We start from the raw sequence: 13,300 nt of genomic DNA, 5'->3' as shown, positions 1-13,300 counted from the left end.
TGTTAGAGTTCAGTTTATTTATATTTGTATTAAAACATTACCCCCAACACTATCAGTGATGTATACCAGATGTGTCATGGCAAAGTTATAGGAACTCCTATAGATAGATAGGCCTATATAGATATCATATAGATACAGTAAGTATTAAAACACGTAGTTAATTGAAACCACATGTGAACGCAACCCTGTCTCCTAAAACGTGACAGGGTTGGTCAACGAAGTCTAGCTGAGACAAAATGACAACGATCTGCCGGGATCTCTGGGCGGATATGGATAATATACTGCTGGATTACATGAGTTTAAGATACTGTTTAGGCCGGTTTCTGGCACTCAGACGTGACCCTGAACAATTGCTTCTTCGCGTTCAGTTGAAGGATTAACATAACTCTTTGTTAATGATGCGTCGTTACCAAACACAGCCTGCTGGATTGGTTTAATGCGCTTATTGTGAATTGTCGTGCGTAAAACTCCAAACTTTACCACCTTGGATAATTGTGCGGGTTATTGACTTTGTATACTACATGAAGTGTTGTAGGTCGGGAGGAACTATATGGGCTATATTGCTCGTCTGTTAGACTGTTAGAAGTGACCTTAAACGACCATTTCTCGCAACACTGACCGCCCTGGAGAAATCACAATAGACTAAACTTTGTTTGGCGCGACTTCCTCACTAGTGCCCCCCAAAAAACATCTGGATCACTCGTATAAAGAGTTTATAGGTGAGCTCCATGTGTAGAGACTTAAATCCCAAATTGGTTTTGAATGTTTTTGGAAAGCGGCCAAACCGAATGTTGCCATCTCCAAATCTCATTTGTATTAAAAAAATGTGCAATCAATTAGTTCAAGTCAAGTTAAACTTTATTTGTATTTGTGCTGAAGCACAAAATACAAATGAACACAAAGCAATCATACATAAGAACAGGATATATAAATAAACAGTTTGCACATAATATTAGAATAATAACTGAAGATTAATTCAAAAGGGTCAAGCTCAACACAATCAAACGCCAACGAGAAGAGTTGTTCAATGTTTCTGATGAATATGTAAACTGTTCCGGAGATTAGAGGCGGTCACACTCGGTCGCCCTTGTTTGTGTATAGTTCTGGGACATCGGGAGCATCGGAAAGGTCAACCTCAGTGCTCTGAGCATGCAAGAGTTAAACCTTAGACAAAGTAATTAGATCTTGAAATCAAACCTGCAACGGACAGGAAGCCACGAGGAGGGAGACCTGGATATTGGTGATATGTAACCCCGTTTCGTTTGCAGTAGGAAGACGAGCGGCTGCATTTCGTAACAACTACAGACGACGAGTTGTTTGTCAACAACAATTCACCTCACCACAGCAGGGACATGAGCTATTCTGTTGACAATATAGTATCTTTTCTCTTTTTGAAGCATTCATTCTTTTGTTCTTTCAAAGAGAGTTCCTATTCATTTTCTGTTGGAACATTTGTATTCAGCACATTTGGGGATTGCGAAGTTTAGAAATTGTGCCACGATGAGCTAAACCAGTGCGCCACTTGGCTATTATTTGCATTTTAGTTTATTTAAATCTGAATGTAGCTGAGTTTAACCCCTGAAAGGCCTATAATTTTAACACGTGTTTTCTTATTATTTGAGCATTGTATACATTTTAATCTCAATCATGCTTTTCTTCAACTGACTACTTATGTTTCCATAAATTGAAGATTCTTATCTCCACAATAGGAATAGCTATATTGCAATGTAATCATGAGCATCCAATCAACACGTAAATATGTGCAGCTTCTTGTTGACATGAGCACTCTTTGGGTTTAACGTAATGTGTGGAGATGTTGGTCACATTATATTTTGGTCGTTATACTATATTTTCACAAATGATTCAAATACATATTGATGTTCATTTCATGAATAAACAGTCCTTTATCTTCAATATTTAGAAGACAATGCGTCCTCGCCTTTCAATACTAGAACTATAGCATTGTTACTTATACCTCAGAGAACCTTAGCGGGGCGGTGCTGCCTCCTCTCCTGCAGCTGCTGGCTCTCTAAACCGGGAAGGCTGGCTTAGGGCGTGCGCTCTTGGTGAGCAGCTCCCCAAAATGCTCAGAGGGGCGGGGGGCAGAGGGGTGAGACAAGACAGGAAGACAGATCCAGATCGATGAGGCCGAGGTAAAGAACCACCATCGAACTTCGCGGCAGCAACGTTTGTTTATTTGCTTTCCCCCTCTCACCTTTATACGCCTCATTACGCGCACTCAATCCTCCTGTTCTCCAAACCAAGAAGATGCCCAAATCCTCCCCGTGCGTATTCCCAAGGTCATTCCTGTGGTTGGCATCTTTAGCTACTTTGGTGGTGCAATCGGTGCTCTCTTCGTCCTACTCTTCTTCATCCTCATCTACATATCAGAGATCTGCAACCGGTGGGACGCGGCCGGGCTTTATGGAGAGGACGCTGGTTCTCCTGGATGTCAACACCCGCAGTCCGATCCGAGTCGTCAACGACAACTTCCTTTCTCTACAGCTGGACCCCTCGATCATCAAAGACGGCTGGCTGGACTTTCTGAGGTACGAGCGAGTTGTGATGTTCACCAATACCACCAATCTATATCGGACCACCTCTCAAATGTCTGTCTTTTATTCATTACGCACGCAGCCACGTTGTCTGAATAGCCATGAGTGAGCCAGCATGTTTCTTCCTCATTCAGGGCACTGAGTTGACCAATGTTCCACATTACTAAATTATTTTCATCGAAAAAAGTCCCAAACTATCAAATTATTTAATATGGAGATGAGCGTGAGCGATTGGTTCAAAGGCTATCCATTCCGGGTTTGTTGTTGTTATTGCAGACAGTACCGTATAGCCTACAGACAATATGCAGTGTGTCGATTGATATTAGACAAACCGTGTGTCCATTACCCATGTAGAACAATGGAAAATGTCAACTTCGCAAATCATCAAATCAAGTTTTGAGGTTTTATTATTTTCTCTTAAAACAACTAAAAGTCCAATTTGACTTCAGTCTAGTGTCACCCTATAGTTCAAAGTTATTTTAGAATGCCTTTTTGAGATTTAGTTTGGTGACTTTTCACCAAAGCGTATTTTTTCAGAACAGTCAACATGTCACACATTATGAAACTGACTGTACGCCACTGGCACACTTATAGACCGTGGATTATGAATCACGACATCAATAATATTTATCATGTGCTGGATTTTATTTATTACAATGTGACACATTTTATTTCAGTTTCATCACATTTCATTATTGTCAGAGATAACACACACGATGATCTACAGCCAACACATTACATAACTTTGTCAATAGCACTTTATTAACTGGAAACCATTTGCTGACAAAAGGTGAGGAGGGCACGCTTGACCCCGTTTGCTTGCTCCATTATTTCCCTGTACAACTGTTTCTATTATTATTTTACACAATAACATTTTATTTCGTAAATTCCACAACATCACAAAGCCTACCTATTCTCTCTTTCACACAACCTCCATGACAACATTAATTTTTTTATAGTTATTTCCTGCTGAATCATGTTTAGCCTACTATGAATGTATTATAAATAAACATTTTTACCCATATCAACAATTTGAGTAATGTTTGTGTAGCTTGGAATAAGAAGCGGTCTGTACTACAATCTGTATGCCTATCGGCTTCACGTTCTTCCGTCCTTCTCGTGTATTAAGTTTAAGCCGACTGCCACGTCAAATCTGATATGAAAAAAAAGTCCCTCATGAACTTTCGTTTTTTTGCGACATACCGTAAAACGTCATATGCTCTTTATATTCACTTTTTAAATTTGTTTAGTTTCTCGACATATACTATATGTATATAGTATTGTTTTAAATACTAGCATATACAGACAATTCATTATAAGTTTCGTTTGCATACAACAGGAACACATGAGCAAAGAGCACCTTGTGTTTGAGTTCGTGACAGCTAAAAAGAAACCTGCCGACTATTTATTAACTCCATATTTGTGTTGGCCATTAAAAAGACGAAGTCATTGGAACCTCCAATAGTTACGCGTAAAAGCATTTGGCTGCTGCGTGTGTGTGTGTGTGTGTGCACTTTCTGTTTCTCCGGCCTGCTGATGTCAACGAGAACACAGGGCAGTGGTTTAGTGATTGTCCTGCGGTGCTTGAACACACCGCCACTGCACATCTTTTTGATGTGTGGAAATATCAATAATCCGAATGAAAGTAAAATAAATTAAGTGGAATTAGGATTAGCTTTATCACCTTTCCGCTCCTCCTACATAGAACCGTGTACATGTCACGTCTTTCTGTCCTCTGTGTCCGCAGCTCCAAGCGGCTCGTGACCCTCGCGCGCGGCCTGTCTCCGGCCTTTTTGCGTTTTGGTGGAAAACGAACCGACTTCCTGCAGTTCAACAACCAGAAGAACCTCGCCAAGTTCAGAGGGCCGGGGCCAGACTACTACCTGAAGAACTACGAAGACGGTGATTAGACACGACGTTTCTCTTTGTCTCCTTGTCTCCACGTGTCTTCTTGACGGACTTGGAGGCGTCTGCCCGCGTGTTTCGTCTCTCAGTGAACAGTCAGACGCACCGAGTACATTTTTGTGCCACGTTATTATTATTATATTATAGCCTCCATTTTCTTTTAAATACAGTAAGTTACATGTTGGTTTGGGGCACCTATCTTAAAATTACACCGGCCCTACAAATGAATCATACCTTCACGAGGTTGTAGAGAAGTGCTTATTATATTTAAACGTATTTAATGGGTTGCACAACATATTAGAAACACCTCACAATTCACATCAATTTAACCAAACCTCAACATTCAACTTCCGACATTACCATAGCCTAAGGTTTAATTCAGACCTCTTTAAAACAGTTTCAACAAAACCTGAAAAGATGACCTTTAGGATTTATCCTCCAGTCCGTGAAGTAGACGTCATACAGATAGCTAGATGTGACAACATGCCAACTCATTCTGTATAAGGCACTTTAGATGTTGTTTTTGGTACGTAAGGTATAATGCACATCCGTGTTACTTTTTAACAGCGTGTAATTTACCATCTTACTATTGACATATATCTGTTTTTGAAAAGCACATATTTGTTTTTGAAAAGCACTAAATATGGAATTAAAAGGACACAAACTTTTAGGTGTCAAGAGTTGGTTCAGGTTTGACATAGAAATCAAATGTTAAAACAAATTGAGCAAACAAAAGGGCTTTAACTTGTGTTGCATAATCACATTTTGACGAAAATTGCAACATAGCAAAACACAAAAAATTAAATCCATGACAATAAAAATACTAACGTATAGCCTTCATTTCTTCCATCAATGGCAACTTGCAGATATAGTGCGCAGCGACATTGCATTGGACGAGCAGAAGGGCTGCAAACTGGCCAACCACCCGGACATAATGCTGGAGCTGCAGAGGGAGAAAGCTGCCACCACGCAGCTGGTCCTGCTGAAAGAGCAGCTGTCCAACATCTACAGCAACATTACGATAACAGGTAGGAGATTACACACACAGAAATGGCTGGTTTTGTTGGGTGCCTGCTCGTGTCCGAAGAAGCATGTTGTCCACGTTCACATAGCCCAGTCTGGACTTTGAGGGTCATGGACGTTCATGCGGATGCGTAAGTGCACAGACGTGCGTTCTCTCACACAAGGTTCAAAGCGTGCCAATGTAAACCATCAGCTTTCGAAATGACAAATGTAATTTGTAAAGGAGGAATGTGGGGATGGATCGAGGAGTGCAGCAGCAGAGGCTAGTAAACAGAGCACTGACGTTTTCACTGGTTACAGTTAAGTCAAACTGACCGCAGAAGGAACTCTGCAGTCCTGATTTTGGGTGGCCTGTGTTTCTTATCTGTTTCTGTGATTGACTTGGATGTAAATGAGAAACTACAGGAGAACTGAGGGATTTGTCTGGTAAAATTACTGCAGTTTTTGGAGTCGTTGCAATGAGCGAGTCTATAAAAAAGACGGAGTCAGAGTTTCAGAAATGATCAGTGAACGCTCTTTGCATGGATTTAAAGAGGAGAAAACGTTATTTGGTTGTTTAAGATAAAAGAGAACGCAGTTTGAAGATAGAAGACTGAACTAAAGATGAAAGGAAATAAAGGCATTCAAAGAAAAGTAGAACAAGTTGAGCTCCAACCCATGACAAATTGTAAAAGCAACGACATTGTTGGAACAATCCACCGATTGCTATTTCAAGTCTTTCCTGCTCTCTTGGCTCTTCTTACAGAATCACACACGTCCTATCCTCTTAAGCATCTTGGAATGATAGTGGGAGGAGAGTGTTTTTTGGGTGGGCAGGGTTTTTATTCCCAAACAGAGAACCACCCAGAAAGTGAGTCTTGAAAGCCAGAGAGCTCCTGGAAAAATAATTGTGAACTTGGAAGAGAATACATTATTTCTGTGCTATACGGGAGTAAAAATGAGACTTAGATTTTAGATGGAGCACAATGTTCCCTGTGGATCCAGAGCAATATTTATTATTTAATATTTGTCCATGAGTTTTGAAAAGACATTTGATAAATGAAGTTAATCAAAGAATCCATATGTACCTCAAGTGAATGCAGTTGGATGTGCCACCAATACGTTTAGTGATTACACAGAATCGTTGGCTTCCCTTGAGCAGCGTGTTCTCTCTGTTTTCAGAAGGAGCGACGTCACTGTGTGTTGCTGCATGAGTTATAGATGTGGAGCATTTATCAGCTGTGTAATTCAGATACTCACAAGCGTAACAGTCAAAACATGGTCTTGTTGCATTTCTCAAAGTAGGCACATGAGAGGGGCCACTTCAGTTCAGCACCTTATTATTAATCTTGTAGTGTTGCATCTGTGCTAAAAGGCATTGTGGCCCTTGCATCCTTTTGAGTAGGCCCATCATTTAGAAATGTTTACATTCAACTTACAGTTTTCATTTTTTACCAAGCTTGCTGATGATATTTTTGACAAACAAGTATGCATTGTATATTGTATTTAGAAGGATTATATATGTACTTATATATAAGTTCAGAACATTATATCATGTGACTTTAATTACTAAAATCCCAGGCAATATGTAGTATCAGTGTTGTATTTGGTGTAAACTAATAAACCATGTTTGAGACCACGAGCCTCTTTCTCACACATGTGGTATAGTGCTGATGTTTCTCAGAATTAAGACCACATTTCCCATAAACCCTGCTGCTTCCTGTTACAAAGAGGATGTTACCGCTTGCTCACTTAGCGCTGTAACATGGAGACTTCTTGGTGATGTATATACATCGCCAGGATTATGTTCTGAAGAAACGATATGCATAGTTCCTATACTGTTTTGAAGACTAGTTACTTTGGTTGAATTCCTGAAGTTAAAATGAAAATATTAAAACAGATTTTACAGTTGGAAATATGATGACGTATAAGTTTAAAATATTGATTCAACTTCGGGTGATAATGAATCACCACTGAATGTTATTTCCCCACACACCAGACATCTTTGCATATTTTTTACTGAATGATAAACGACCCTATGGAGTGTCTTGTCTTTTAAAATGTGAACTCCCAGTGTGATGGTTATTTTTATGGGATGGCAGCAGAGCTGAAAGACGGAGAGCGGCACCATACTGGTTTTCAACAGGTTCCATAGTTCATACCAGACTGGTTGGTTTGGAGTTAGGGATGAAGCCAAGCAGAAGGACCTCATTTACCCAAAGTTGATATCGTGTGAAGTGTTCTCACAGAATCTCTCATTCTTTCATCACAGACACAAGCAGCACGTTTGCTCCATGGGAAATGTTGTTCAACGATTGTTTGTGAAGGAGGAGCCACCGTTTTCTTTTTACGGTCCAAAAATAAGTCTGGTGGAATCCTGAGTGTGTGAACATGTTTGCCTTATGGGGGCATTTTTTACACTCAGTTGAACTCCAAACATGTTGTGTAAATTAAAATATGTGCATCGCAGTGGTGGAGAGAAACAGGGGTACAGAGTCCAGGGATATTTTTAAATATGGTCTGGTAACAATCAGCCAAGATTCATTGTGTGTGTGAAGGCAGTAGTTGTAATACAGACCTTTAACAGTCTCGCTCCATCCTTTTCCACTCACCACTGTCTGACCTTTGACCTAGGCTTGTTAGAGCTATCAATAATGGAGCCACTCTGAGCTAACACACATGCACATGCACACACACACGTTCAGCTGGGGAATGAAGTCAAGAAATGACCCTAGTTTAGACAAGGTCATGGTCAGGGTCATTTCATGTCTCTCTGCAGGAGCATTTCTATCCGCCAGTCACCACTTCTTCAATTCTCTCTTCTCTTCCTATTCCTCCATCAATTACCTCCTCTCCACAACTTGACACCTCTCCCTCATTTCCCCTCTCATGTTTTACTGTTCGTTTCGCTGTGTATATTGTGACTCCATGTGAAAGTCCAATGTTTGTTTGACAGTTTAGAAAATATGAGGCAGCCAATCCGTTCAACTTGTGACCTCAAAGGCCTCTTCCGTGTGTTTAAGGCTCAAAGGGTAAACACAACTCAATTTCTGAATTCCTATACTGTGTTATTCTTGTAGTCTAAGGCCGGCCGATCAATATTTGAGAACACGGGGGGAGAAACTGGAGGAGTAAGAGTCAAACATGGGATGTTTTCGGTTATAAGGCACAAATGCTTGTGAGACAGTGAATTGCAAACCTGTTTAGCTATTTCTGTTGCAAGTATCATGGATTTCTCTTTCAATGTTTCCTTTGATTTAAACCATTTCGGAAACATTTTGTACAACTCTACGGAATATTGGCATGAGATGACATGAATGTTTCATGTCACGATTGTCCTGGCCAAGATAATTGAGATTCACCCGCTAACCATCAAAACATGCTTAAAACTCTTAAAATAGTCAAATATATATGAATCACTTCTCCTTTCCTTTTGTGAAGAAACATTTGTTGCCATTACATTTAAGACACATATCTTCAGGAATTGGGAAGAAGTGCCATTTAGATGAGATGGAGCTGGGGCAAGAGGAGGGGGAGGGCGAAGTATGATGGAGGCTGGATTTGAACGTGGGTCGGCGCCGGGTTCATGAAACAAAAAAAAACATTTTCTATAACGGAAATGTAGAATAATCTACAATCCTGCACTAATCTGAACCGTCAAAATAGCTGTTGTAAATGTATAGAGTACTTTATACAGGGTTCGTACGGTCATGGAAAACCTGGAAAAGTTATGGAATTTTAAAATGGTCATTTCCAGGCCTGGAAAAGTTATGGTAAATACTTAAATCACAAAAGTGTTGGAAAAGGCATGGAAATTTGTTATATTCACATGTTCATTTACGTCGAATTTAAAATAATTCATATGTTTTTGAAAGGAAGACTCAAATTATAAGCCGGCATACGCCAAGTCCAAACAGATGGATTTGCACATAAAGGATAATAGTTTGATTAAAAGAATAAACATTTATATAAGTGTTTCTAAGAATAAACATGTATAGTAATGTTTATTCTTTTAATCAAACTATTGTCTCTCATTCATTTGTTTCATTTAAGGTATATTGTATGCTTTGTAATTCTCATTGTTTTGAATATTACATTTTCAAAAAGTTTTCATGTACACACCGAGATTTCAGTTTGGTCATGGAAATTTGGTTTAAAGTCATGGAAAAGTCATGGAAAAGTCATGGAATTCCATTGGTCAACATGTGTACGAACCCTGTTTATATCGATAGCTTCCCCTGCAGGAACTATCGCACACAACACGGCCAGCGTGGCTGTGTGTCGCAATGAGACTTCAGTTTTAAGAGATGGAAGTGAGACAAAGCTCACAAAGGGGTTCTGGAGGCATGAAGAAACACATGATACATGAGGTCATATACTTTTATGGATATAATTCTCAGTTTTGGTTAGAGGCATCACATTAATGAACATTATTTGAATGAGCTAAAAGTTGGCAACATGATTGGGCAGACGTCATGATCTCGCCTTTCTCTCTGACTTAATCTGATCTCAGATGTGAAGCATCAAGTATCGCACATGTTTACAGTTTCTAATCAGCTGTTGGATTGCTGAGAGTGCATCAGACACTAATACCTGAAGCCCTCTCTTTGAACTGACTCAGAGGTGCTCAGTCAGAGCCAAAAGCCTCTGACTGAGAGCTGCAGGGCTCCATTGAGGCGAAACATGAGAATGACAAAATAGAGGTGTGATGCAATACTAATGTAACCCTGCTTTCACAACAAACGGGCAAGTGCAACAGAGCAAGGCCAATTTAGGTGGCGACGCACTCCACCAGATTTTGTGGCCTGAGTTTATCTTCATGTAACTTTTACCCAGAATCCGCTGACCTCTAAGTGTTCTGGCATTGACGTCTTGGACGAATCTGCGGCTCACATTGGACGGTGGATTATGCGGCACGTCTGACCTTCATGCAGGAGATGGGAGTTTACATCCTGTCATAGACCTGCAATTAACTTCAACCGTTTTATTAACCATCTGCATAATCTTCGCCCAACTTTAACCACTTGATTTCCTCGTGCTGACCATACCTTAAACATAGCTAATTCCCAAAGTCCATATTCTTTCCCTAACTTAACCCTCCTGTTACATTTCGGGTCAATTTGACCCCATTCAATGTTTAATGTCGGTGTTCTTTGGGGTCAATTTGACCCCAGGCTGTTTTTCACTATGTCAAACATATACGAAATATCAACTTTTTTATATATTTAAAGGGCTATTTAGGTAGTCAACAAACAAACATAAAGTACCTCACACTTAAACTTGGGAAGCAATATTAATTCTAATAATTTTCTGGAGGTTTTAATTGCTGGGGTCAAATTGACCCCGAGGGTAAAATATGTTAGTAAATGTAAAGGCAACAGGAGGGTTAAGTGTCTTGCCATGCGCAAATGTTGTCGAAAGCAAGAATTAAAATGTTCTTTGCCAGTGGACATGTCTGAATGTAGGCGTTGCAGAATTGTCCAGTGTTGAGTCGTTGTGAAAAGGAGAATGGAGGATAAGTGAAGTTTGTGCATGTCTGAACTCTTCTCTCATCCTGCCAGACAGAAAATATCAAATAGGATGGGGATGCTAAGTTGAAGATAGTTTATTATACAGTGACTGTATACGCTCCTACTATATGTAGTTTGTAGCATCCTGATTATCTGCTTTGCAGGATGGATAATGCCTTTTGAGCTCCACTTCATTCTCCACTCCTCTACTCTGTGAAAACTAAAGTATGTGCACTTACTGTAACTGAAGAGCACTCATTTGACAATTTTACAATTGTTTTGGCTGAGTAATCGAATAAGAATTCCAATGAGCAAAGCTCTTTCTGTAATACAATAATGGAGAAGACTTTAAGAAAATCCTTGCCTGACAAAAACTATTATGAGTCACTTAACGGGACATGGAGAACAACAGGAGGTAAAAGACCGGGGCAAACAAACATGAGATCCTAGCACAGAAAGGGGATTTTGCTGAACATCTGTAAATGGCTCGAACATGTTTTCATCAAAACAAACGGGTACAGCTGTCTGTAGTCACAGGGCCTCTCGTTATACATTTCTGTTTTTACTCATTTGAAGAAATCAAAAAATATTTTCTTGCCACAGTGGGAAACATCATTTTCCATTAGTTCTGCCATATGACTCCTCCCAGCCTTTCATCCACTCGTTCCTAATCTCACGTTTAAACCTCATTTGTAAGGAAGAAGTATAATTGTTCCACAAACATCTGCCCTATCTCCTTGGTTTAAACCCCCCCCCCCCCAGTGAATATGCGCGCACACTCACACACAAGGTGTGAATGGTGCTGTTGGTGTTGCAGCTGCCTCAGCACCAAATACCATCTCTCCAGCTCGCTGCTGAATACAGATCTATGAGTTTCTCCCGCCAAGTTTGACACTATAACGCCGTACTACCGTCAGCTTGCGATCACAGCGGGAGAATGAATATATTTCTGCTTGGATTTGTAGTTATTCATAATGATCTTATTGAGTAGAAGCAATTGCTGTGGATCTTGGAAAGTCAAACGGTAAAACAAAGAACATTAAATGTTGTGTGTGTGTTTTTCACATTACTGCCAACAACTGAGGGGAGTCAAAACTCTTAAATCTGCTGTAGCCAGAATACCCACTGTTTTTATATGAAAACATTAAGTGTGGAACATCATCACATGCAATCATTGATCTCGAACAGTGGTTCCAAACTATGAGTTGTTCAACAGAGACTTTCCTGATTCAGTATTAATCATTTACCTCACAAATGAGAAATTCAATGTTTTGTCTTTTTCTTTCTATTATTTTAATTATCTCAGCTTCTTAGTTTAAAATAGGGTTGCACGGTGTATCCATATTAAAACCCATACATTCAAAACGATACGGTTTTGCGTATTTTTAGTATCGCTTATTCATTAAAATAGCGCGCCATCAGAGCGCACTGACTGCTGTGTTCCCTGTCATGCTGCCTGCACGTGTTGGCTGCAAGGGGGCGGGGCTTCCCAGTACGCTGCGTTCACGCCAAAAGTGCTGCTGGAAGCGGCAGTCATTCAGACATAGTCGCTGAAACTCACCGAGCTGTGTGAGCCTCCGGGCGATGTTACGAACCCAAATACGAGGGCGTTAGATGCTCCGACGTTTGTGGGATGTCCTCAACAAGGATAGCGCAGAAGTAGTGGTTATTTATTCCATGGTGGATGGCGGAAATGCTGACTGTTTCCACGGAGTAAAGCCACAATGATAAGGCACGAATGATGCGAAAAAAGCACAACTTGTCAGTCGAGTAAACTCACGTGAGTAAAGCGTTGCTTTTGGTGTGAACGCAGCATAACAGGCAGCGCTCACGCACAGCGATGACCGCTGGGGAGACAACATGGCGTCACATGTCGGAGCTTTTGCCGACCGTCCTCGGCTTTTTGTAAAACAAGATGCTAGTAGTGAAATCAGGAAATACTTTGGCTACATTTCAGATGGTGAAGGAAAGTCCACTTTTTTTTTTTAAAGAAAGATGCTTACAATATAAACTGGCATACGCTCTCAATACACAACATTTTCTAAATGTTTCATGTTTTTACCGAGATTTCAGTTTGGTCATGGAAATTTGGTTTAAGGTCATGGAAAAGTCATGGAAATCCATCGGTCAAAATGTGTAAGAACCCTGCTTAAGGATAAATGATTATTCCATGAATTAAGATAGAATACAATTATATATATAACTAGAACGGGCACTCGGTAGAGCGCATACCTTCGCATATCACAAGATTGGGCATTGAATTATGAACATTTTGGCATTAGTTGCATGCCAATTGGATACAGATTGACCGTGCTATGGTAACAAGAA

General features: G+C 40.2%; 1 protein-coding gene across 1 annotated transcript in view; it reads left to right on the top strand.

The window, feature by feature from the left end:
- The first annotated feature begins 2,161 nt into the window (after positions 1–2,161).
- The window catches only part of hpse2 (heparanase 2), a 51,145-nt gene continuing 40,006 nt past the window's right edge, over positions 2,162–13,300 (top strand). The window contains exons 1-3 of the mRNA XM_056436167.1: positions 2,162–2,549; positions 4,303–4,457; positions 5,327–5,488. Of these exons, the coding sequence (XP_056292142.1) occupies positions 2,269–2,549; positions 4,303–4,457; positions 5,327–5,488 (598 nt within the window). The 5' untranslated portion in view covers positions 2,162–2,268. The remainder of the gene's footprint in view (positions 2,550–4,302; positions 4,458–5,326; positions 5,489–13,300) is intronic.

This window comes from Pseudoliparis swirei, chromosome 17, assembly GCF_029220125.1.
Source record: "Pseudoliparis swirei isolate HS2019 ecotype Mariana Trench chromosome 17, NWPU_hadal_v1, whole genome shotgun sequence".
NCBI lineage: Eukaryota > Metazoa > Chordata > Actinopteri > Perciformes > Liparidae > Pseudoliparis > Pseudoliparis swirei.
Note: the sequence above shows the minus strand (reverse complement) of the source record. Positions and strands in the feature narration are given on the sequence as shown.